Source organism: Ruditapes philippinarum, unplaced genomic scaffold (genome assembly GCF_026571515.1).
Source record: "Ruditapes philippinarum isolate M1 unplaced genomic scaffold, ASM2657151v2 ctg2291_1_1_1_1, whole genome shotgun sequence".
NCBI classification, from domain to species: Eukaryota; Metazoa; Mollusca; class Bivalvia; order Venerida; family Veneridae; genus Ruditapes; species Ruditapes philippinarum.
The window spans coordinates 174,942-201,234 of record NW_026859584.1 but is presented as its reverse complement, the minus strand read 5'-3'; the positions used below and the strand labels follow the sequence as shown (position 1 = coordinate 201,234).

At 32.5% G+C, this 26,293-nt stretch overlaps 1 protein-coding gene across 2 annotated transcripts; it reads right to left on the bottom strand.

Annotated features, from left to right (window-relative positions):
- Positions 1–6,928: 6,928 nt before the first annotated feature.
- On the bottom strand, positions 6,929–25,601 carry LOC132757161 (actin-related protein 3). 2 transcript variants are annotated; one of them, XM_060748360.1, is made up of 11 exons: positions 25,444–25,601; positions 18,008–18,188; positions 17,424–17,534; positions 16,960–17,055; positions 16,318–16,425; positions 15,645–15,788; positions 14,351–14,524; positions 13,483–13,575; positions 11,481–11,606; positions 9,676–9,759; positions 6,929–9,331 (listed from the first exon to the last, which is right to left on the bottom strand). In XM_060748360.1, exons 1-11 carry the CDS (start codon positions 25,485–25,487, stop codon positions 9,236–9,238), a joined length of 1,257 nt encoding a protein of 418 aa, XP_060604343.1. In that variant the 5' UTR covers positions 25,488–25,601; the 3' UTR covers positions 6,929–9,235. The 2 variants fall into 2 exon arrangements, with proteins under 2 accessions (XP_060604343.1, XP_060604342.1); XM_060748359.1 differs by lacking the exon at positions 25,444–25,601 and adding an exon at positions 24,472–24,643.
- Between the last annotated feature and the right edge of the window lie 692 nt (positions 25,602–26,293).

Here is a 26,293-nt window from a genome sequence, read left to right as displayed (position 1 = left end):
AACTTGAACTATTCTTTCAAGATGGGAAACACATTATGACGCACTAAGGCCCGATATGTCACTTATCTCCGGTACCTCCACGGTATATCTTGCATCTTCATCCGCTATGGCGTTGATAATGCCGGGATCATCCTTTACATTAGTTCTACCGTCCTTAAGGTGATTCCGCTTTGTCAGCCATGTTTGTTTTCACTATGTGGGTCCAAAGTGAAAGTAGGCCAAAATTCATATAACAACAAAGCTCACAATGTTATATGATGAGCCATTTGCAAGTACACTTCCAGTTCTATGTTTTAAAGACTATTTTAAACAAAAATAAAAATGATAACAATAAGAAAAATTACCTTGAATGTGCTACATTTCTGAAGACCAAAAACATTCTGTTGCAAAGTTTTATGCACATTTCATGAATGGCAAAATCCTTTTTAAAGTCTGTTTTAGTGTCTACAAAAGCTACTTTTTGCTGACAAAGCGGAATCACCTTAAACATTGACACCCACCTGGCAATTGTACCATATGGAAGGGCATTTTCTCCATAAACTAAATCTAGATCCGTTTTTATTTCTGACACGCATTTCCCCAGTAACCCATGAATTTTGCAAAAAGCTACCGGTATTTGCTCCTCTCTCACATCACAATGCAACTCAGTCATGTTTACAACCAGTATACAAAGCCACATGTAAATGACCTGCTCAAATTTAATTGCACGTGAAAATCGTGCGAAAATAGACTATTGGTTAGAAAAATAAATCTATCCAACGGTATTATTAATCATGCACTTACACGTGCAAATCATGGTTAAATCGAATTAAATATTCCCCTCGTACCAGTAACCATGTATTTATGAGACGTACACATCCAAAGCACAATTAAGTTATGGCGCCTAATTTAGTAACAAAACAAGCTGCGTCATTTTTTACTGCAACCAGTCACAATTTCTCGACTATTTTACAAGATTCACGTACAGTTATCTCGCTTTCGTATCTTTATTTGTAACTTAAATTTTAGGGGTTCAGAACCTATAGACATTAGGTGGTATTGATAGTCCAGTCAATTTGTGAAAAAATACTTCAGAAAATGGGAAGAGCACCAAACTTAGTACAAATGAACTTTGATATATATCAGAAACATTGAGCATTTTTTAAAATCCAATATGGCGGGAAAATTCAAATGGCCGCCATACGTTTTTAAAAATTCAAAAACGCTTGTTTTTACTAAGAGAACTTGATGGATTGCTGCATATTAGGGCATTGTAATCAGAAAAATAGTTGTTATTAGTATTTAAACATTGCTTTGTCTTTTTAAAGCTATTACACTTAACATATTTTATAATTTCTGTTTGTCATTAGTTTTCACGACCCTGGAAATCAGATGAAAGAAAATATTGTAGAGGTCTGTCATCGCTGTCTTCTAAAGATAATAAGACTTCATTTTTTTACAACATTCCTTTTTGTTTACAATGTTAATTTATCACAAGGAAATACTATCAAACAGATTAAACAAAAGTATTTTAAAAATTCTAGCATAACTCTAGCAAACGGAAATTAAATAATAAATATCTGCCCGTCAAGTCAGGTGTACGCCTTGCAATTTTATCTTGCTGATCGCTGTGAAAGGGATTAAGCAAAGAAGGTGTGAATAACAGAATTATAAGCTAACATGTGTTAAATTTTAACTGTCATTTGATATTTGAATTGTCATATCATAAAAATATGAAACTTTATAAAAGTCCATTTTATAGAATATGTGAAAGAAAAAAACGAAAACCTGGCAGACATATATAATTTACATTTTGTCAAAGCAGAGATGTAGATGTTATCTATGTCTCTGGTCAAAGAATGCGTTACAGAAAATAAATTCATTCTTAACTATCCCTTTTCTTCATGTGAAAGTACATGACTGTCCATTTGTTGTATAAAAATGAAATGATAATTTTGTAAAATTTGCTGTTTACAGACTCAGATTTTGACACGCCTTTGATGAAATAATTGCTTTTAAACACTACACATTGGTTTTCGATTGATTATCTGCTAACTTGACACCAACTTTCAAGACTAATCTAGTTAGAAGTTACACTAAATCATTATTGTAAATAACTTCAACCTTTCTTTACCTTCGGGATGTATCAAAAATTTATATAATACCCCTCTTCCTTCTTTAATGCTACCACCACCCTTAATTATATGTCAAATTCCATTTTGGTGTCCCTAAGGGTGCCCTGTGCAACAAAATATTATATTTAGTTGCTGGGTTTCATGACTTTTGACCTCTGTTTGCAATCATGTTTTCTCATATTTTATAACAAAATTCCAAAAGGCATGTTAATTCTTACAAGTTTTTATTTTAGACATTACAAAGTCAACAGCCCTTTATATGAAGACTCGGCATTTCCGCGCTAACATCAGATCAAGGAAAACAATGGACAAACGTGCTAAATAATTTGCCATATCTTGGCACTGTTTTTCTTCTGAGGGCCTCATGTTTGTAAGATTCAAGATACGTCACCAAGTCTATGGGACATTGAAAATAATATAAGTACGCCTTGCTGCCCATAAAACATCAGATACCTGGGGTATTTTTCTCTTAATTCTGACAGCTCTTGAACAGACTTTGTGATGAATGTGTTGTATGTTATTATTGAGAGTCTCAGTCAGTATTTTGTGCTGGATTTCGTTGTTATAGCTCAGCAGTTTCATGACTTGACAACAAATTCCAAATTTTCGTTGACATGCTTAAACAAGACAAGAGTAAAAGATATTGATTTTCATCATCAAGATCAAGAACGTAAATTCAAAAATAGGCTATAAAAGCAGGTTTTGTTCCTTTGTGACAGATTTGATCTGGCATGTGCAATTCTACAATTTATAATGTATTTATGATATGTGACGTAATTACAAACAATTCAATAGAATGAGAATGATGGTTAAGATGTAGGACAGTTTTGAAGCTCAAATAGGATAAACAAAATGGTTATCTTGTTTGCAGTTAGAAATTTCCCAAAGAGCAACTTTACAAAGATAAAGAGCAAATATCCTAACAAAGGCTCTTTGCTACCAATCCCAGTTTTGTAATTTTGTTCTAGAACAGAAAAAGTGACATTGACCTTGCTCCAAGATATCTAAATAGCAATCCAAAGCTGCATCTAAATACATGTATAAGCTACCCACACAACAAGTTTAGAGTCAATAGGTGAAAGCAAACTCAAATTATTATGTGAAAACTGAGTTTCTTTTTTTAGCGACAGTGATCTTGACCTTGTGCACACACACCTTGGTAGCAATACCAAGTGTCATCTTGATATAAGCTACCCACATACTAAATTTGATGTCAATCGGCCGAAGCAAACTCAAGTGATTGAGCGGAAACTGAATTTCTCTTTTTGTGCAACAGTGACCCTGACCTTAATCACAGAGATCAAGGTAGCAACCCCAAGATGCCTCTTGATAAAGCTAACCATACACCAAATTTGTTGTCAATAGGCCAAAGCAAACTCGAATTATTGAGCAAAAACTGAATTTCTATTTTTAGCAGCAGTGACCTTGGTCACATACACCTGGGGAGCAATCCCAAGCTGCCTTGATATAGGCTACCCATACACACAAAGTTTGGTGCCTATAGGCAAAAGCAGACTCAAGTTGAGCGGAAACCAAAAGTTGACGTCCGCTCATCTGCCCGCCTGCCGACTTCGGCATAACAATTACCGGTCTTCGTTGAAACCTGATTAACAAATTTATATGACTTAACATTTTCAGGGCTGCATTCCATGAACGCTGGTCTCTGTTGTGTTCATATTTTGAGATTCCTGTGATTGATTAAGCATGTTTAGTCACGGTTGTTATTGTTATCAAATCTCTGTCTAAGGCTGTCAATCCTTTCAGGACTATGTTTAACATAAAAATCAGATGAAAGTCTTACCTCCGATAGACTAAAATCCGTCAAATAGAGAGATACTTACTTGATATTATTATAATACATGAAATAGGACACTCAGCATCACCCGTAGAATTTCAATATGCATAGAGCTTGCAAAGCGCAAAACTACACACTCTTTAAATATCCTCGTAACTAAGATTTAATATTGAACGTAAATGATGAAATTTTAAAAAAATCCTTTAAAGGAATATGCAGGCAAATTAATTACAATACTAAAATTATCTGATGTACTTAAATCACGCTAAGATGACATTTGTAAAAGTCAAAGCATGAATTTTGTTATCAATTCTATTTATTTTGAGTTTGAAGCGTAAATACAGACGAAATTTAGACCCCGATAGAATCACCGATGACTGTCAAGTGTATATATTTTGAGGACAGTTACAGATTAATGAATGAAAAATTTAAAACGAAGAAATGAAAATGTTGCCTGTTTTCCCTTCAAAAACATGAAAATAAATATTTGGGTTATATCTTTAAGGTTGCAATCACTCTCAAATTGAATTATGAATAATCCAACATGAAAGTTGTGTTACATTTAATAGATCTGAGAGATCATTGCCTACAGGACCGTTTGTGTATTCTATGCCTAATGAGGGTCACTATATAGCACCTTGGATACATACGTTTTTGTTCTTTCATTTTCATAGTATCATAAGATTTGTTTAACATGAATTTTAGGTAATATTTGGTGCTAGCAAATATTGTTGATTAAGCTGAAGGAAATATAACTACTTCCAGCCTTCCTTGCATTTACAGGAATGGAATATGTTAAGACATCCTATTCTGTTTGTAAATTATGTAAATTCAGACATAACAATTTGATTACTTCTTATATTGGTAAAAATGCTCACAGTCTACACATAAAGCATTTTAAGGCATTATATCTTATAGTTATTTGACATTGATCGTCTACTTAGGGTTTCAAACAAATAATTTTAATTAAAAGGGGAAAAAATCAAAAAAAAATTTCAAAAAACTGAAATAGAAATGTTTTAATTTTGTAAAATTGGAACCCAAAAAAAAAGAAAAAAAATTTAAAGCATTATAAATTTTTTAAACTAGTATCTTTGATTATTAAAATACAACATCTCTGGTTTTAATTTTAAAATGGGGGGAATTTCCAAAATATAATTGGGGGAAAAATAGCCTCTACTGATAAATTTCCCTGTAATGGCGGGCCCCCTTAACCAAAAAAAGGCTGCCATTGGGAACCTCTTGGCATATGTAAAACCCGGGGCCCCTGCCCAAAATTTCTTTTGGGGCCCTTTTTTAATCTTGGGGTTTTTATCCTTATTTGTATAGGGTAAAAAGGGACACCCATTAGATGGGTTTTGACAAAATAAAACAAACATGTTTTAGTATACATAATTTATTAATTAAATTTGCTATTACTGTAGAAAGTTTTGTACCCAATTTCCCACAGTTTTAATTATAATAGTAAAATTTTTGAGCCATTTTTAAAAGTAAGTTATAACAGAGTACATAAACCCCCTCCAAACGTCCCTTTCAAAAACCTTTAAAACCCCATATGAAATGAAAAAAGAAATGGCAAAAGGTTTAAAAAAAGTATGGAACTTACTGAACTAACAATTTGCATATTTATGTCAATGGCATCAATAATGGTAAAACCACAATCATGACATGGCAAAAAAAAACTTGACCATCTCATTTTAATTACTGTATTCTAGAAGTCAAAATCACAATTAAAAAAAAGCTTCTACAAAGCTGTGTATATTTTCCAGGCTAACAACTGATCGCTGTAGTATACATCATACATATAACAGCTTACACAGTACTACCTTATATAAAGATATAGAGACAGGAAACATAAACAAATAATATATTAACTACAAGTCCATAAACAAGAGGGTCATAATGACTCACCAGAATAAATGGTCAATTGTCCCAAGATAAAGGGAACATAAAAAAAAATGGGGCCCTCCTTTGGGAAACTTAATCAAATGTTGGATTAAAAAAGAAAAATTAAACAAAAATTTTTTATTTTTTTCAAAAAATTTATTTTTTGGAAAAAATTATTTTAACACGAGGTAAAAAATTGGGCCCAAACAAGACAATATTCAATGTTAAATGAAGTGAAATCATTTGGTATTAAAGGTTTTACATATTTCAGTCACAATTTAAAGAGCCGGAGCATATTTGCTTCATTATTTTTCAAAATCATTTCATTTGTTTACAAAACGCAGTTCAAAAACATTACAGTTGTTGAAAAGAAATTCTACATTTAATACTCTTGGCTCAATCTAACATACATGTATAAATATTACCCATCCTTAGCAAGTCAAGTGAAAGATGTGACAGGTTAAGCTTAAGTTTCTCCGAGTAGAAATTATATTAAAATGAACATGATGACCCCCAAAACTCCATACATACTTAAATTTACCATGACCATTTCATTCTGGTGAGTACAGTTTTGTATGACAAGAAATAAACAGCACAATAACGGTAGCCTTTATTACAAAAAACTGATATACATGTATACATGTATAGTAAACAGCATAAATAAACTCAAGTAAGGCTGTCAAATACCTTAAATAACAGTATATGATAAATTCAATACTAAACACACACAAAAATGTTCATCCACATTTTAAAGTCAACTTTATATAAACATGTTAAAAGTTTTTGAGGAAAAAAAAATAATGTGGACCATAAGTTCTATGGTTTTTCTAATTCTGTGTATAAGTCATGTTTTTAATGGTTGTTGGCATTTCTTAAAGTACTAAAAAGTTCAAACAATCTTTGAAATCTGGGAAAAGAAATAATTAAATGAAGAACTACATATAGCACTTTTCCAAACTAAAGATATAAGATATTGCCATTACCAGTTAGGTATAACAAACAGTTATATATAGTGATCATACTAAATCAAACCAACATACTAATACAGTTCAATGAATATAAAAAATACTATCACCACAACGTTCACACTTTTCTTAATATTATTCTTACCTTCAAACTGACAAAAACACTCTGTCCAAGATATGCTATGGGTGAGGAAAAATAGAGCAAGTGTAGAAGTGAAGCTGTATGCTATATATACAATAACTGATCAGCAGTACGACTGACTGTGCACTATCTTAAACAACTTCGAGAACAATTCTCTATCATGTCAATGTTAACTCACTATAACATCTATCTGTTGTACTAAACAATAGGTGTTCAATAATATTAGTCAGAAAATTAAATGACATCACGTGTATGCAGAATATTAAAAATATCGTTTAATTCTCAAATAAATTAATATCAACTTAACTATGTTCTTTATCAACAAGACTGGAAACATTTTATCATCATCACATGATATATCGTGAATCAGTGTAAAATAAACTAAGGTGTCTTAAGGTTATCAATATATAACAATATCCATTAAACAAGCTTGAAGCTTTCTTCAGCACTCACAACTGTCCATCAACAGTATAAAAGTGTTCATACATGTGTATAATGTAAATCACAGTAAGACAATGGTTCTATAAACATTATGTAATATCAAATCTTGTTCTACAATAATTTCATGCATGCAAAACAGTCAATAGTATAAAAGCAAAGTTTTGTTTTTTGTTCTAAGTGTAGAATTTCTTAACATGCCATTGTCATAAGAAATATAAAATTTCTATGAAATGAAAATTTTATTTACCAATTGAATTCAGTAGACAAATCATGGTAAGAAATATTGTTGTTTTACTTATAGTACAGTCAGTATAACAATGCCCACAATCATATCTTGGAAAATAACATTTGTTCATAAACAATCACATACTATAGGTCATAGGTCAATGTAAACAACTGCATTATCTGCAGGAAAAATAAAACAAGTATATAAACACTAATATTCCCTGTAAATACTTTCTAGTTGTACATATTGCTTTATAAATTGATGTAGTTATGGTATGCACCAATCTTTTGTTTCAAGTTCAAACCTAATATTATAACAGCTTTCAGGTAAACATCTTTTCGTATATCATCTAAACTAGCACCCATGTAGAACAAGTAGCCTATTAAGCTAGCTGGATAGATTACATGATAAGTCTACTCTAATCACCATTTACCTGCTGAACTTCAGTAATATATGAGCCGCGTCACGACAAAACCAACATAATGGGTTTGCGACCAGCATGGATCCAGACCAGCCTGCGCATCCGCGCAGTCTGATCAGGATCCATGCTGGTCGCAAACGCACTATGTTGGTTTTGTCATGATGCATCTCATATTTATCCTGCTTTGAACTTGTAATTTACAAGGGATTTCAAAATCTAATCAAAAACTGAGTCACCAACAGCACAGATGTGCAGGCTGGCCTGGCTCTATACTGGTGACAAACACCAGGCTGGCCTGGCTCTATACTGGTGACAAAGACCAATCACTTCTGGTTATAGCAGGTTAACGGCTAATAAAGAATACCAATACAGTAATGGTAAATGGTTTTATCCCTCGTACATAATGAACATCAACATAAATGTTTACATTTGCCAAGTTAATTCCAAGGTTACAGTTGAACAAAACTAAAACTATCCATTTCTTAATAAATCAAAGAAAGAAAGGGGTTTCAAACTTTTCATTCAGTTCATTCAATAAAATATACCATTAATACTCTCTTTCAAAGATCACACTTCTGTCAGCTATATAAAAATGCTTCCCTTAGGATATAATAATTATAATAGTTATCATTAGCACAGTAACAAATTGTTGATCATATACAATGGAAAACTTTTGCTTACAGTTAATATCATTCCAGTTTATAAAACCTTTAAATAAAAAAATAACACAATTTTGATCTTACAATTTTTATGTTAAATTATAATCATTTAAGTAGTACATACCCATAAAAAATGAAATAAAAGTTTATAATATAGGCTTGTCATAACATGTATATCGTGTTCTTATTCTACCTTAAATGATATAAAATGAAAATACTTGGGAATCGTTTAGTTTTGTTTTTAAATTTCATCTACTTATAAACTGCTTAAGCTCCACCTATACACAAAGATTGTGGTGTAAAATGTGGTACAGCAGGCCTAGAAATTCTTTCCATGCCATACAGTCATCAACCTAACAATAGGAATTTATGATACATACAATTTTGTGTTTGTGTATAGGGAATGTTACTTATATTGTAATTTTACAGGATAGAGGGTCTAATATCTTGTACAGTAAATACCAACAATAAAATCACTATGTCTTAGATATAACATGTTTGCATGATTTGTTTACGTTGTTTAAGGAATTTTATTGTCCTGGATAACTAATGATTCAACAAGTTATATGAAGTCAGCAACTAATTCTATGACATGGTACCAAACACTGGATTATGTCTACATATACTAGGTCCATGCTCGTCATAGTCCGCCTTCGTGTGGCACACTTGGTAAAACTCCGGCTGAAAATAATCATCATATTGTTCATCACTACCTTCATAAAATCATACATCAAATATTGAGAAACTGTCTCAGAATGAACCAAAGTAAATTTTTATACTGTCTCGCTAGAAATATCATATAATCAATATGAACATTTTAGAGATAGTGAAATTTATATGAAAACATTAAATTCTTTTTGAGCATGCTTTACAAACAAACACAAATCTAACTGCCATCTAAAAAAACATTACATGACCCTGTCTTCGGTAGTCATTTTATAGTCATCTATAAAATCCTAAATAATTATGTACTCTATTTATAATATAAGTATAAAGTAATGAGGTAAACACAGACAATAACTTACTGTTGATGCTAACATTGAACCTCCAAACCATACAGCATATCGTTGCATATGATGTGTAATTACTTGTACATCAATTGGTTTTGGCTGAAACAAGTACAAACTTTACACTAAATACAAGTCTCATCTAGAAAACTAACCTATCTTCGGAGACTAATCATTTAATTCAATATTTGTTTTGAGTATTTTGAACATCATATTATGGTTTGTTCACTTTTATGACCAATAGAATCTATTTCAGGCTGTCAACTTGAAGTTACAAATATTATATCTACATATCCACTAAGATATACAAACATACATATAACATTTTACTCATTTAAAACTTTATTTAAATCTAGATCTTATTTTTTGACTGTAATATCATACTCAGACATTAAATATTACATGTTCATAACAAATACAGAGAAATCATTTCAGTCAGTAAAGGGTATTGAATATAACCAATGACCTGTAGCATTACTTCCTCAAATGCAGGACACTGGTGGGATTCAAACTTGCTGTATAAGGCCAGGGTCAGCTAACTGAATCATTTGGACACCAGCACCCCAAATACCACCTTACATAATTAAGTATCTTCTACAGTAATTGGGTTTTGATGGCTTCCATCCCCTTTTACAACAGTAAAATATAAGTCTAAGGCCTCTTCAAAATATAGAGACAACAAGAGCCACCGCCGGGCGGGAGCAACGCTCGACTTTTTACTTTCTCTAAAAGCAAACAAAGAAATGTTTGAACAAAATCTTAACGTTTCCTTTTTATAAAATTAATCGGTCTGTCTTGTCACATAAGTTTTGTCTATATATTTTGTATATATAAATATACCAAATTATATATATAAATACAAACACGCAATTCTATAAATCAATTCTATAAATAGAAAATTCTATCAATAGAAACACGCAATTCTATAAATAGAAACACGCAATTCTATAAATAGAAAATTCTATAAACAGATACACGTGGTAGAGTCAAGTGGTGGACTCACGTGGTCGTGTCACGTGGTGGTGTCACACGGTGGAGACACGTGGTAAAGTCACGTGGTGGAGTCACGTGGTGAAGTCATGTGGTGAAGTCACGTGGTGAAGTCACGTGGTGGAGTCACGTGGTGGTGTCACGTGGTGGAGTCATGTGGTAAAGTCACGTGGTGGAGTCACGTGGTAAAGTCATGTGGTGGAGTCACGTGGTGAAGTCACGTGGTGAAGTCACGTGGCAAAGTCATGTGGTAGTCACGTGGTGGTGGAGTCACGTGGTGGACCAAAACAATGAAATTTTCAATAATTTGACCTTCAAAGTCAAGGTCATTTATGAGTGAAGGTCAAGGTCTGTCTGGTTATTTTTAAGGGATATCCTTGAAGATTATTATGTTCAAGTTTGAGAAAATCCATTCAAAAATAACAAAGTTTCAGCCAATAACAGCATGAACAAGGAAAATTTGGACTTTTAACCTTGAAGGTCAAGGTCATTTATGGATGAAGGTCAAGGTTAGTGTGGTCTACTGAAAGGTCTTGTCCAAAGGCTTGTTGTGGCCAAGTATGAAGACAATACACCAAGAAATAAAAAAGTTATGATCCAGGTACAAGTTTGCGGACGGCAACAGCAACGCCGCCGCGACTATAACAATATCTCTACTTTTTTTTTCAAAAAAAAAAAAGTTGAGCTTAAAAACCCTGCTCACCTTTATAAAAGTAAACTTTGTCCCAAAATACTGTCCACATCCCTTTCGCAAAAGTAAAATTGTACAAAACTTTTTCTCACATATTTCAGACATAAAACAAAGTAGTAAAAGTAGTTTAAACAGTGTATACCTTTATTCTACCACCACTAAGTTCTTCACTGACTTTTAATCTACCGTCAACCACTCTTTTTACATCTCTCTGCAACTTCCTTCCAAAATCTTTAAACATTGTAGAACCCCCTGATAGCACAATATTCTGAAATAAATCATGTAAAATTTTATAATATAACACTTCTAAAATTCAATGTAACACCATTAATACATATCATAAGCATCTTAGGACAATGATTGGCAGATCACAGAGCAGAGAGGGCCTTCTAAAGAAGTGAACATTTACAGCATTCCACATATCTTTATATTACCAAAAAAAAAACACAATTCAAAAATTATTTTACCAAAATCTGATTTACTTTGTAACGTTTTAGTAAATTCTGTCAAAGGTATTTGAGGTATTGCCATTTATTAATTTTTCATAAACATTTTCTGAACTACATGTATGACAATAGGAAGTTAATGGCATATGTTTTAATTATTTCTATAAAGAAGATGAAACTATTTATTTAAATTATCTTTACATATTAAACAGTTCAGTTAGAACTCTAAGAAAATATGTATGTATTTTTAAGTGTAGTTATCTTTGCTTGCTGCTTTCAAAAACTAGAACTATCACTAAATGTGATTAATACCCCCATAAGACTGCTTCAGAAATGACGATGTTACTAGTAACAGAATACCTTGTAAAAGAATTGAAATTAAGAGTTATGGTTGTGGGCAATTAAAGATAGTTGTGGTTCTTGTATGTTGCAATTCCTTTCAATGTGGTTGGCCATTGATGAAGTTTTACTGAATTACTCTGTAATAAGTCCAGAAAGACAAAGAAAAGGAACAAAGGGCAATAACTCTATAAATACTGAAGATGGAGTTATAGTTCTTGTGCACTGCACTTCCTCTTATTGTGCTTGACCATTGTATGAAGTTGTTTTGAATTCCAACCAGTACGTTTTAAGTTATGCTCCGGACAAGGAAAAGTATCAGTAACTCTGTACTTTGTCAAAATGGAGTTATGGCTCTTGTGCACTGCACTTCCTTTTAATGTCCTTGACAACTGTATGAAGTTGTATTGAATTACAAACAGTAGTTTTCAAGTTATGCTCTGGACAAGGAAAAATAACAAAGGGCATTAACTCTGTAGTTAGTCAAGATGGAGTTATGGTTCTTGTGCACTGCACTTCCTCTCAATGTGCTTGACCATTGTATGAAGTTATAATGAATTCCAACAATTAGTCTTCAAGTTATGGTCCGGACAAAAGAAAGCAATGGAAAAGTAACAAAGGGCAATAACTCTGTAATTACTTTAGATAGAGTTATGGTTCTTGTGCACTGCACTTCCCCTTATTGTGTTTGACAATTGTATGAAGTTGTTTTGAATTCCAACCAGTAGTTTTCAAGTTATGCCCCGGACAAGGAAAAGTAACAAAGGGCAATAACTCTGTAATTAGTCAAGATAGAGTCATGGTTCTTGTGCACTGCACTTCCCCTCAATGTGCTTGACCATTGTATCTTGTTATATTGAATTCCAACCATTAGTCTTCAAGTTATGGCCCGGACAAAAGAAAGCAATGGAAAAGTAACAAAGGGCAATAACTCTGTAATTACTTTAGATAGAGTTATGGTTCTTGTGCACTGCACCTCCCCTTATTGTGTTTGACAATTGTATGAAGTTGTTTTGAATTCCAACCAGTAGTTTTCAAGTTATGCCCCGGACAAGGAAAAGTAACAAAGGGCAATAACTCTGTAATTAGTCAAGATAAAGTTATGGTTCTTGTTCACTGCACTTCCTCTCAATGTGCTTGACCATTGTATGTAGTTATATTGAATTCCAACCATTAGTCTTGAAGTTATGCTCCGGACGGACGTCTGGACCGACCGACCACCGGGTGACTCCTATATACCCCCCCCCCCCCCAAACTTCGTTTTTGGGGGTATAATAAATATCCAAACATCATGAGATTTAGGAACTTTTCAAACAATCTATTTAAGAGAGATAGGACAGCATTGTAACATGTAAGTACCTTATACAGTCCTCTTCTAACATCTATAGGACTTTGTTGGATCACAGTGTCAACTACTTCTGATATTGGTGTTGTAAAATCAGGGTTTGAAAACTGAAAATTACAAACAATACATGTGCCATTATTTTACCATTTAATTATAAATTTTGTTTAAGAAAACAATTAACTTTAAAATTTAGTTTTTATTGTTCAGTAAACCTCACCAGAATGACTTTGAATGTAGAGTGATACAATTAGTTCTTATGTCCTAAACAAACATTGGTATCTTGTTATTTTATGGTACCAAATCTAATCAAAGAGAAATGGTCCCAATAACTTCTTTTATTCCAAACTTTGCCATTTAACCTTAACCATAAATCTAGATGGTTCTTACATATGCAATGTTGATCATGGTGAACACTTGTTGCTAAAAATAACATAGTATCATAATTATGCTATTAAGTCAACTACAAAAGCTTCTTAATTAAGCTTGATATGTCTCATCCAATAATCTGTGTTAAATTGTTTATCTTTTTAATGACATAACACTAACTCATCAAACTATCAGTGTGAGAACTGTGTCACACTCATAAACTTTCTAAAATATAAAAAAGAATTCTAAATTTTTAAATGTTTACCATTTTCATCACAACAATTCTTGCTGGCCAAAGAAAACATTTATTATTATTAAAAAGCATAAATTACTTGATGTGAACATCTTTTCATTTTTTTGTTCGGTTGTTGCACCAACATAGCATAGGTCATATGACGCCTTTCCAGCTTTACTGGTGGAGGAAGATCTCAGGTGAACATTAAGTGCTAACACAGAATCAACAATCTTTTAATTTGCAATGATAAATAAACAAAAAAATAAATAAACAAGGTATACCTCAGGATGGAAGAAGATTTCTGGCCCTAAGAATCTTTCGTAGCCTACATCTACCGCAAATTTTTGTTTGTTTATAGAATTCATACCCTCAAATTTTTTCATCCACTTTGAGGGGTCTTGGTCATATTTTGCAAACTCTTTTGCTATGTCTGGACATACATAACTAAATCTTTCCTGTAAACAATTTAATAAAACATGAATGACATTATATGTTATAGGTAATAACATGATGAATATCACTAACGCAGTCTCACATGCATTACCCCATTGATTAGAGAAAACCATTCAACATTCAGTAAGGCTCCTTTCCAGGGTTCCCACACTTAGATATTCATGTAAGTGTATATTGTATTCATGATTAAAATAGCACATTTTTTAGTATAACACATTCATTTTTAGTATATTTTGGCTATACAATGTATTTGGGTATTTCGTGCTACCCAAATATGGAGTGGTCAATAGGCTGTGCTCTGCCTTGACAATAGTTCATGTATGTAATACTATTGTTTATTTTATATTGATTTACCTTTGGCTTTTAGCATGGTTGTGAGCAATTAGGATAAAAAAAAATTGCCCAAGGAAACAACCAGACCTGTGAGCTTCCATCTTAGCACGGGCCAATCAAGCATACTTCGAGGTCGATTTGTGACTGTCTTATTAGATTTTCCAAAAAAAAAAAAAACGCCATAGTAACCAGAAAATAAATGTTAAATCTCATAAATGTCAAACTTGGCCTCCCAAAACACTTGTAAATCGAAAAGTCAATAGGAAGTCAATAAACTGTGCTAAGACCGCCATTTTGGTTGTTTGATTCACCTCCCCTTTTCCAGACTAACTCCCGTACCTTCCCGGACTTTTTTATGTATCAACACTAATTCCCGGACTTTTCAAGGCCGGGAGCTCCTGTTTTCAAATTCACGGACATTTCCCGTTTTCCCGGACAGCGTGGGAACCCTGCCTTTCCTTACGATGGGGCAAAATATTAATCAGACTACATTGTATTATACTAGTGGGAGATGCCTTACAAAGTTCAATACAATAGTTTCAAAAGAAATCAATCTGAAGACATATGGATTTTGAGATGATTATAATGACATACTACAAGATAAAAGTTGACTAAAGTTGACAAGACAACTTGTATAAACTGGTTTAAACCCTTTCACAGCATGTTTAAAAGTGACTAAGCAGGAAAATTAATTAATTAAATTATACTTATGATAAAGACTGGTTTCTTCCATTACACAAATATATCGCAAACAATCAAACAAGAGCCTATGTATAACAAAGTTCTTACCTTGATAGCTTTAGCAGTTTCAAGAGACTGTTCAGGAGGAATTCCCACCTCTCGTTCTCGTAACAATTGTTGTATGAAATAGGTAATATCTCTACCAGCTATTGGGATATGTTTTATACAGCTTCCAATTACATAGCCCTCAGCCTAAATGAAACGAAAAATTGCTATGACACTGGTATCAACTTAAGATGAAAATTTTTTGAAAATGCAATGTAATACAGTACCAAAAACAATTAGTGAAATAAAACTGAACAAATCTGAGTCATAAACTAGCTGTATAAGTAATAACTGTTATACTATATCTACATCATAATTCTATACCATAATATACATGTATACATATCATATGGAACCATATGTCACATTAAGATATTGTCAACAAGAGTACCAAATGTCACCCCTGGATTAACATTATCAATGTCACACACACTGCCAGATTCCCCATCTGATGGTCTGTTTATTATACTGAACAAATATAATTTCAGGAATAGGTTCAGCTTCTCTTTATTTAATTCAACAGTTTTGCCTATATACACATTCAGTAGTATAATAAAAATAGATCAATGATAATCTGACTTATAGCACATAAAAGCACTTATTTGCTGTAATATGACATAATTGGTCACATGACCAAACTCTCATTTTCAAATACTGAAAGTCCAAAGTAACTTACTACTGGAATGACATGGGTAACTCCATCACCAGAGTCTATCACAGTTCCTGTAAGAGTTCTTTCCCCTACTTGCCTTGATGTCCAAGATGCTGCCAATGCTAACACAGCCTGAAGTATTAACAAGTATTATGTACAAATGAAGAATCAAACAGAAAATTGTCTTACACTTAAAGCAGGTTTCAATGCAATTCGAGCTACATTTACACTTATAGACTTTCCCTACTTTCAACTTGGAACAACTGATTTATAGTTTAACCTGAAACCTACTTAATTACATAAATTCACTTGTACAGCTTTCTTTCTTTGAAACTGTTCAAGATAAATTTCTGAGAGATGAAATTTTAATGTTGGTCAACAGTATAGAGCCTGGTCAGACTTCTGAGTGTTGTGTTCTGGTGTTTGCTCTAAATGACATAACATAACAAGTATGAAAAATAAGATTTATGAAGATTAAATGAACATTTGTAAACAAGTCAATGAAGGTAAGTCAGTAATACATCAATACCACACACTAATATTGACAACTGATTGACAGGTGACATAAAACATCAGTGACATATTAATACCTGTACAATGTTAGTACAAGGGATATACAAATAACATATTAACTTATAGTGTTAATCACCAGCAATATGATTTTACCTGTACTGCTATATATAGACCTGGTACATTGAAAGACTCAAACATGATTTCAGCCGTGTATTCCCTGTTCTCAGGTGTGTTCAAAGGAGGCTCTGTCTGAAAAAGTTCAATATAAGCTATGCATTTAAATAATTCAAAATTCTTACTGAAATATAAGGAATTTACCTGTTATTGTAACTTGCAAGATAAATGAAGTATAAAATCATACATTTCAAACACAGTCAGCAAAGTAAAATGTATTTCCACCATGCTTTTCAAAATTCCTGTTTCCTTTCATGAAAGCAGATTATATATCAACAACTTGAACTGAGCGTGACTCAGTAATCCTCTTATTTAATAATTCATACATACATATTTTCATCCATAAGTGGAGGCAGCTGGGCAATATGAAACAGCTATATTAAACTCCTTGATTAAAATTAAATTTCAATGAAGATGAGTATAGATATGATGTAATAGATTACCAGTAAGAAATAATGATCTTCTGGCTCTGATCTGAGGTATTTAAAGATGGCCTGTTCCCAGAACCTCTCCATCAAATCCCAGTCATCAACTATACCATGTCGAATTGGCCACTGAAATAATTATCATACTTTTCAAGAATATACTATAAAAATACAAAAATCAACAAAAAAGGGTCATTGAAATATAACAATCTTTATGAATACATAACCCAATTGTTTGATATGAAGAAATTTAATATTAGACCTTCTTTTTAAATCATCAAAAGATTAAATAATATTTTTCTTCCTTGTTGAAATCTTAACAAAAAAAAAAAAACCCAGCAAAATCTACAAAATATCTTCCTTGTTATTCAATTTCATCACACTTCATGCAAGTTTAAAGTTGTCCTGTTTATTTAAACTCTTCATGAACACATCCACCCAGCTCTTTTAATTCAAATTTTTCTGATCTAGTGTTTACTTGTTCATTTCATCTTATAGAAATTACTTTGGGATATTGCTTAAAGAAATTGTCAACATTAGGCATTTCCTATCACAAAAAGTCGCCTAGTGTTAAGGTGAGCTAAACATCGATTTAAACTTACCTTTACAGCATATGAAGTTGCATTTAGAGCCTCGTCACCAATGAAGAAGTCCAAATCTTCCACTCCTTTACCTAAACGTGAGATGGACTTATTACCTACAGAGGCAGTTTCTTTTACAGCAATAGCAGATGGTATAATAAACTGTGGCTCTGTGTTGCCAGCATATCCCATCTTAGTGTACCTGTTGTTATATCAACCATGATAGGTAAGATAAATATACTACCAAATAAAAGACGACAAAACATGGCACCTTTGTAAACAAAGACTAAAAACTATTCATTTTTACCTTTGATGCCATAAAAAACCTATTTGTTTGTTTAGTTTAGATCTCAATTTTGCATTATTCCACTCACAAAGATTTATGGATTAGGGTCAAAATTTTCAACATTGTATTACACTGATTATTTTTATTGATTTAATTCTCAATAGTAACTTAAAAATGATCTTGAAATGGAAAATGTTAATGAAATTTTAGGGAAATATCGATCTTGATCCTTATTTTGATAAAGTTATTTTCAACTATAAATGTGTCCATAGGACACGGGTGTCCCCACCCCGCCACTGTTCTGTCAATCTTATGACTCTAGGTCAAATGTTTTTTGAAAACTAAAAATCTTTTACTAATTAAAGGGCAAGAACTTTACAAATACTGAATAAATTCACAAGCAAACCCCCAGGTGCAGAAGTACACATGCTGACCAACATTCTTGTAAACTTTCAGGCCTACAAGTGAAATACTTTTTGAGCTACGCATGAACAAGTTGAAAATTGCAAATTTATACTACTGTAAGTCAAGGGCAATAACTCTAACAAAACTGAAAAAAATCCACATGCAAAGTCCCAGGTGCATAGCTTCACACTGATGTGAATCATTATTCCTGTAATTTAGTGATGTTGATCATTACTCCTGTAAAGTTGGTTGATTCTAACTCAAGCACACAGGAACAAATAACAACATAATAACATTACTAAGTCAAAAGAAATAACTCTACAAATACTGGATAAATCCACAAGCGAAACCCCAGGTGCAAAACTAAATATGCTGAGCAACCTTCCCGTAAGGTTTAACGACTCTATGTCAAATCCTTTTTGAGTTACATGCGACACAAGTTAAAAATTGCAAAAATTTTCTAAGTCAAGGGCAATAACTCTAAAAATACTAAATAAATCCAGACGAAAATACCCAGGTGCACAACAACACATGCTGATCAACATTCCTGTAAAGTTTCATGACTCTATGTCAAATCTTTTTTGAGTTACATGCGAAACAATTTGAAAATTGCAAAATTTTACTAAGTCAAGGGCAATAACTCTAAAAATACTAAATAAATCTAGACGAGTATATCCAGGTGCACAACAACACATGCTGATCAACATTCCTTTTAAGTTTCATGACTCTAGGTCAAATTCTTTGAGTTACATGCGACACAAGTTGAAAATCGCAAAATTTTACTAACTAAGTCAAGGGCAATAACTCTAAAAAAACTAAATAAATCCTGATGAAAATACCCAGGTGCACAACTACACATGCTGATCAACATTCCTGTAAAGTTTCATGACTGTAGGTCAAATATTTTTGAGTTACATGCGACACAAGTTGAAAATTGCAAAATTTTACTAAGTCAAGGGCAATAACTCTAAAAATACTAAACAAGAGCCCGGTTTGAGCCGGGTGATGCTCCCCGATTAGGTTTTGGACACAGGAAAGTACACCTCTTGTAGTTTCAGAGTTATGTCCCTGGAAAAAGTTCAAAGTGCAATAATTCCAAAATTAGGAAAGGCAGAGTTACCATTCTTTGCACTGCACTTCTAATCACTGTTATCTATCAACTTACAAAGTTTCTTGTTGATATCTCTTATGGTTTCCGAGTTATGTTCCGGACAACTTCAAAAAGTATAAAAACACCAAAAAAGGGCAATAACTCCAGAATTAGGCAAGGCAGAGTTATGATTCTCATGCACTGCACTTCAACCCATTGAGATACATCTACCTACAAAGTTTCATGTTAATATCTCTTATAGTTTTACAGCTATGTCCAGTACAAGATTTTTCTAAAAGGGGAGATAATTCAAAAATGAGGCTTAACAGAGTTATGTTTCTTTTGCACTGCACTTCTTTTCAATGAGATCTATCTACCTACAATGTTTCATCTTGATATCTCTTATAATTTTAGAGTTATGTTCCAGACAAAGTTCAGTGTCAAAATTAACAAAGGGCAATAACTCCTAAATTAGGACAAAAAGAGTTATTGTTCTTATGCACTGCACATCTACCCATTGAGATCTATTCACCTACAAAGTTTCATGTTGATATCTCTTATAGTTTTAGAGTTATACCCCGGACAAGATTTTTCTATAAGGGGAGATAATTCAAAAACCAGGCAAAATAGAGTTATGGTTCTTTGACACTGCATTCCCCCTCAATGCCCTCTACCACTGTATGAAGTTTAAACAAATTATCTCCAAGGGTTTTCAAGTTATGCTCCGGACAAGAAAACGGACGGACAGACGGACGGACGGACAGACGGACAAGGCGCCGACTATATGCTCCCCCGAAATTTTTCGGGGAGCATAATAATTCCAGACAAAAATACACAGGTGCACAACTACACATGCTGATCAACAGTCCTGTAAAGTTTCATGACTCTAGGTCAAATACTTTTAAGAGTTACATGCGACACATGTTGAAAATTGCAAAATTTTACTAAGTCAAGGGCAATAACTCTAAAAATACTAAATAAATCCAGACAAAAATACCAAGGTGCACAACTACACATGCTGATCAACATTCCTGTAAAGTTTTATGACTGTAGGTCAATACTTTTGAGTTACGTGCGACACAAAAGAGAACGGACGGATGGACGGAAGGAAGGATGGACAGACAAGGGTAAATCTAAATGCCAGCCACAAAAGTGGGGGCACAAAAATTTGTATCATATGTATTATATTATTCCAGAATTATATTCCAAAATAAGTTTGTTTGTTTGCAAATCAGCATAATAGCAAATCCGTGCGTGCCTGAAATAATACAAGAAAAGGCACCCAAGGTCTTCCTCCACCAGTAAAGCTGGAACGTGGCCATATGACCTATACTGTGTTGGTGTGACGTAAAATCCAATCAAACAAACAAACAGCAAATCAGCAAAATTTCTTACATTTTATCTATGTACCATATTATTTTAGTCCAATATAAATTATCAATGTAGGTTTCATACAGCAGAGAACAAAATCAGGATCATTTTATCATAATCCTGACTTTCATTGTGAACATAAAGCCTCGGGATTTGGGGACAAGTACAAAGCAAATTCCTTTAGTATGTACTGGTACAAATCTATAGTTTTGCACGGAACTCAACTGTCAACAACTAACATTAAATCAACCAAGGTGTTCAAAGTTGTCAAGTTCTTCTTTCCTTATAAAACACTTTCTATATGATGTTTTCCATACCAGTTTTCTCAATTATGCCAAAACAGTTCATTGTACAAGTGTACATTCATAACAATTTGTTACAAAGCTCAAGCTGTATGCTATTGCCTACTGTAGTTAAGTTTTCTTTACTCTTAATCAATTAATCATTTAGTCACGAAATATCTATAAAGTAAGCAGTATTTTCCCTTAATTGGGTCTAAAATAAAATAACTGTTTCTCTTATGCTTTTTAACCATACACTACAACCCCTAATTTTTCATTGCCAAACAAACAAGAGCTGTTGGTAGGACAGCACGCTTGACTATTCTTAGTGCTTGATATTAAAAGAGCCTTGATAATGTTAAATTTAGAGCTTTGATAATGTTAAATTTTCTAAGTTCACAAAAGGGCTAATTTTTTTTATAAATTCATGTTATAGGCCTTAGAGAGAGTCTAATTATACAGTATTGGCTTGACTATTCGGAAGGTAATGTCACAAGGGTGTTTTATTGAGTAAAATAATACTAATTACCTATGAATACATAAAATTGACAGAAAATGTACAAAGGCTTGTTATTAAGATGTTTTATCAAGTAAATCACAGCTTTATTATTATGAATGCATAAAATTGTCCCAAAAAAGGCACAGACCCTTCAGTAATTATGGAGATAACAGCTTACAAGCAAAACTTTACCATGTATTTCTTAGTTGAAAAGGGGAGAAAAATCAGCCTAAATGCAAGATTGAATTATGGATCTTTGTCAGTGACCTACAATTATGACCCTAAATGCATAATGTGAAGTTTTAAAATTTAAATAAATATCTTTAATAGTTATTGAGATATGTATAACTTGCATGTAAACATTAACCTAGAGACTAAGTAGAAAAGGGGATATGAATCAGCCTTAATGCAGGATAGAGTTATGGAACTTGGTCAGTCACAGTGACATACAATTATGACCCTTAAAGTATGACCGTAAGTACATGTGTAAAGTTTCATGTAAATATCTTTGAAGACCTTTAACCAAAATTTCTAAGTTTCAAAGGGGCAAATAATTCTGCAAATATTACAGGCAGAGTTATGCAATTTTGCAAACTGATGTACATTGTTACTATAAAAAAGTATTTTAAATTTCAATTGAATATCTCAAGCAATAATTGAGATATTTGACTTTACAAAAAAACTTCAACCAAAATTTCTAAGTTCCAAAGGGTCATAATTCTGTCAATATTGTAGGCAGAGTTATCCAACTTGTCAAACTGATGTACCTTGTTACTATAAATAAGTATTGTAAGTTTCAATTGAATATCTCAAGCAATAATTGAGATATTTGACTTTACAAAAAACTTTAACCAAAATTTCTAAGTTAAAAAGGGGCATAATTCTGTCAAAATTGTAGACAGAGTTATCCAACTTGTCAATCCGATGTACCCTGTTACTATAAATAAGTATTGTAAGTTTCAATGAGGGACAGTAGTGAATAACCTCCCCTGAGTAATCCCTATAAATATATAGGTCCTAAGCTATTGGATTACTCGGACTTTATCGCCTATTTCTTTGTAGCAGACTAAATTAATTAGGGCTAATTATGATCATTTGTAATATTCAGATTAGAATTTGAGATAAGATGTAGAATCTGTTGACATAAATGAAACATATTTTTCTTAAGGGTTACATATTTGTAGTTGCATGTGGAAATAATTCATTAAGACATACCAACCTGTCTTACATAAAACTTAATGATAAAAGCAAAGGATTCCAAATATTTGGACCTACTTACATTTTGGTTAACCTAGGTTTTTATGAAGGGAAGATAATCCACTACTGTCCCTCATTGAATATCTCAAGCAATAATTGAGATATTTGACTTTACAAAAAACTTTAACCAAAATTTCTAAGTTAAAAAGGGGCATAATTCTGTCAAAATTGTAGGCAGAGTTATCCAACTTGTCAATCTGATGTACCTTATTACTATTAATAAGTATTGTAAGTTTCAATTGAATATCTCAAGCAATAATTGAGATATTTGACTTTACAAAAAACTTTAACCAACGCGGACGCTGACGCCAGGGCGACTACAATAGCTCTCATATTCTTCGAATAGTCGAGCCAATAAAAAAATGTTATACTTTACATCTCTGACAATGAAAATCACATCTCTAAATCTGGCCCATGTTTTTGCATTGTTAGTATACAAACTGGGATATACATAGAATAAAACTTACGTACTAAACTTTGAACAGATGAGAAACATTCACTATTTTTTATTGAAATCCATGAAACTCAAGAGGATAATTGAAATGTTAAATAAAAACATTTTACATTGCAGGGGGGAGGGAAATAAAGATAATTTTGTGGCTGGCATTGTGAAGCGGCCTAGGCCATCCTTATATATATATGCAGGTATGATTTTTCTTAAAATCATGAAATGTTAGCATGATTTTCCTTAATGTTGTGAAAGAGGTAACCAGTGTGATATTGACATAATTTGTGAAAAAGAAAAAAAACAACTTACAAATGGCATTTTCATTTATATGTGATAAAACAATTTGAAAACATTTAAATGAGCTATTTCAGCAAAACTGCCAGTATCTTAGAAACTTGCAATGATTTAGGGTAGTAGGTGACTTTCCCAACTGAAGCTTTGATATTTCGAAGCAAAACTTTCAATTGTGGATGTGACATTTCTTTCAGTTATGAAGCTGGCATTATGGAATTGCAAGGGTGGGTGGGACTTATATATTGGAAAAAAAAAACAAGTCAAAGTATACATTTTAACCAAATGCAGAGATGAATATCCATAATTAAAAATGACCTATAAAATCACATTGTCAAAACAAGTTATCATGTTCAGCTAACTTGTGCTCAGTCAGGATAAAAAACATATAATTTTATATGCTATAATAATATGTAAACAACAATTCAAGTATGAAAACCCCAGTAAGAGCTCCTTCACGGAAAAGCAAATTTAGGCTAACAAAAACATCACTTCCTTGTTTTGCTAAATATAAAGTTTTTGGAAATAAGACAGTAATTAACAGTGAATAAACATACCCTGTTCCATTGTCAATAATAACTGCATGTTTCATGAAAGGCATTTTGAGAAAATATAAACGTTAAAATCCAGATCAATGAATTCAAAAATATTTCATTAAACACAAACTTTTTCAGCCATCAACAGAAATATGTGAGATGATTATTTTGTGCAAGGTACTTAAGCTTCACTTCCTGGTGAAACATGAGACTGTATTTACCAGCTTAAAAGTTGTCACTTTACAGTGACAAGTGAAGCAAACAGTTTATATAAATAATAAGTAAAGATTAACCTTAAGAATTATATTTGAAGTTGTGAGAATATTATCATTTCATAAGAAAACTAAACTGTTTTCCTCTTCAATATTTTGTACAGTTGGGTTAAACTTAAATCATAATTCTTTTCAAAGAGTAATTGATGCATATTATTATTCTGCCAAAATATACAGACTTCAAATTACAAAAATAACATATAAACACTGCAAATTTATTAACCTGTCATTAAAACATGGATATATTGAGATATGTATGCTTTTTTTGGCAAATTGTCTTTAGACTGGGCAGTTCTTACAATGAACAACAGGTTTATATATATATGCATCTCATTACACCAGGGAAGTACATAAAGAAACCAAAACATAACTGGGAATATATTACAGTACACAATAACTAATGTATAATATTATTGATATCGTTCAAGTGGACTTCCAAACAGATTATACACCCCAGTATGTAAAAACTAAAGGGCCGACTAAATAAATTTCTTTTTGTTATTTTTAGTCTTTTTCAATGCACCAATCGTAATCTGAGCCTGCTACATATATCAAGTAGTTATATATAAATTTGTGAATGACATTAAATAAGTTTTCCTTTATTTGTAAGAGAGGCAATCAGAAATAATAAGTTTTTAGCAAAGGGTGGGAGGGGTAAATTTTCTTAGGAAAATATGACTAATTATTTTCTTGTCATGAACGATTGTGTCGCTGACCATACCCCGTTCCATTATCAATGACTACAGCTGGTAGTCGCCCAGCCATGTTTCAGCTACTTCAACAATAAATAAGTGCAAACTTCCGCAATTCACAACCAGGAAATGAATCAGTCATCGGCAACTCGCAAAATGGCGCATGGGAGGGTTGGAGACTGGTTACTTTCAATGAATTCGTAATGAAGCTAAGTAACAAAAACATAAAGAAAGAAACTTGAAAGTTAAGGAACAGATATATATTTATTATATACTTATTTATGAAATATTGAAAAATATTGATAACAAATGCGTATTTTCATTTTCCATATTTAACTGTAAACATTAATTTTTTTACTACAGTGAAACATATTTTTGTATTTTCACTGGGACTACTTTCAGTACACAAAAATTAAGGGAAATTTATTGTTTCTGAAAACAACCTTAAAATAACTGTACCTACTTTTGTCCCTAAGCCACTGCCCCGGTGGATCCCTGCTACAAATGCATATAATAAATTTAATAGGCACGTGCATGCATATACTTTTCATGTAATGGTCACGTGCATGTAAAGTTCACGGAATTCAATTTTCACGAAATGGTCACATGCGTACGTGTACTTTAATTTTGAGTAACAAAGTGAGTTGCTTGCAGATTGGCATTACTTGTTTACTAAATTTCTGAAATGTATCCCCAAAAATTAGACATAGATATATACTTCACGATGTACGTGTATTTTATTTTTCAAATAACTTATAGCTGCCAGCTAAAATGATTCAGGTTACACTCATTAAAATGTTATCATTTATAATTATAATAGTTACAGTCGGTGCTATTTTAATATGTCTGATTAAAGATACATATAATCACGGCTTTATA